The sequence below is a fragment of the Octopus bimaculoides genome, chromosome 18 (assembly GCF_001194135.2).
Source record: "Octopus bimaculoides isolate UCB-OBI-ISO-001 chromosome 18, ASM119413v2, whole genome shotgun sequence".
Taxonomy (NCBI): Eukaryota; Metazoa; Mollusca; class Cephalopoda; order Octopoda; family Octopodidae; genus Octopus; species Octopus bimaculoides.
The window spans coordinates 2,696,816-2,698,274 of NC_068998.1; the positions used below are offsets into that span (position 1 = coordinate 2,696,816).

The following is a 1,459-nucleotide window of genomic DNA, read 5'->3' on the forward strand; positions in this document are numbered from 1 at the left end:
ATATATATATATATATATATATATATAGTTTGATGTGAATTGTTTATATAACATATAATTATATTATTTATATACATATTTGTTTTTATGCCTAGCTATATATAAAGACAATTTAACATTAAATAATGTGTGTGTGTGTGTATAAGTCATCTAAGAGTCTATAAGTCAGGAAAAAAAATGCACTCATATATCTGTCTATAGAGTGGGTAGATTATCCAAAGTGTACAGTATTATATATCCAGTATGGCCGATTTTAATGGAGTGTTAGGTAACAATCCAGTAATGTAACCCTGCCCTCATCAGAGGTAGCCTATTTCATTCCATATCTGCTCCTGCTGATAAGTGCAGGGTTACATAATTGGATTGCTACTTAACAATCCATTAAATCCCTGGTGCGAAACTGATTGATAAGATTGGCCATAATGTATATATAATACTATACACTTTAGATAATATGTGTGTGTGTGTGTGTGTGTGTGTGTGTGTGTGCGCATGTGGGAATATGCTTGTTTTTATATTGTTATATAAAGACAATTTAATATTAAACAATATATATATATATATAAAATATATTTGCCAACTAAATGTGGTGGTTCCATAGAGGACGATGTTACTGCTGTTTTTAGCTCCAGGAAGACATCTCCTCCAGCTGGTTAATGACACACCATATGTGTCCGATTAGTATTTGTGAGGGGAGGTCATCACTCCCATCTCTAGCCTTACGTGATCCACACAGACCCGGGTTTCTGAGTAGTTACTCATCTCCAGTGTGTGATAATCATCGGCTAGTGATGAAAACTCATTCCACTCGCAAAATACTGTATGCTTTTTCCTGGCGATAGACTGTCGCTGATCTCGAAAAAGGAGAAATAAGCTATATCAAATGTCTGAGTGTGTCAGCCATGTAAAGTATGTCAAATCCATGAAATAAAAAAAAAAAAATGCATGGTCGCAGTCAAATGACTGAAACAAGTAAAAGAACACAAAAAGTCCATCCGTCACATCTATCCATCCATCCACCCATTCACACAATGCCCCCTGCTCCCACCACCCACACCTCCACCCCTGTGCTGTCTCAATAAGACAATCAGAGTTACCTACCTTGACTTTTCATGCCCAGAGTAGTCACTGTCTGCTAAGTCGAAGGACGACGAATGGTGAGGTGGGTTGTGAGGACTTCTGGAGCGACGACTCGAATATTGGTTTTCTGCCTGGACATCCATTACACTTCGAGAACGTTGAACCTGTGTATGATTACGGCGATGCTGCTGAGGAAAGAGAGAACAAAACGGGCAACGTGAATAGGATGGACAACCAATTGCTAATGACTGGCCCCATGGCCAACTGGTTAATTCTTCATGATCATACATACATACGTATGTATGGGTACATACATATGTATGTGTACATACATATACAAATATATAATATATACATACACATGTATATATATATATAT

General features: G+C 37.1%; 1 protein-coding gene across 18 annotated transcripts in view; it reads right to left on the reverse strand.

The window, feature by feature from the left end:
* Positions 1–1,459, reverse strand: part of LOC106871531 (guanine nucleotide exchange factor DBS) — a 180,952-nt gene that overhangs the window by 42,867 nt on the left and 136,626 nt on the right. For 14 of the 18 annotated variants that reach the window (XR_008265927.1, XM_052974323.1, XM_014918046.2 and 11 more), the window contains one exon: positions 1,102–1,268. Coding sequence is in view for 17 of the 18 variants with exons in the window: in XM_052974323.1 (XP_052830283.1) it covers positions 1,102–1,268 (167 nt within the window). In the remaining variant the exon portion in view is untranslated. The remainder of the gene's footprint in view (positions 1–1,101; positions 1,269–1,459) is intronic. The other 4 variants (XM_052974317.1, XM_052974322.1, XM_052974330.1 and 1 more) reach the window with 1 other exon arrangement.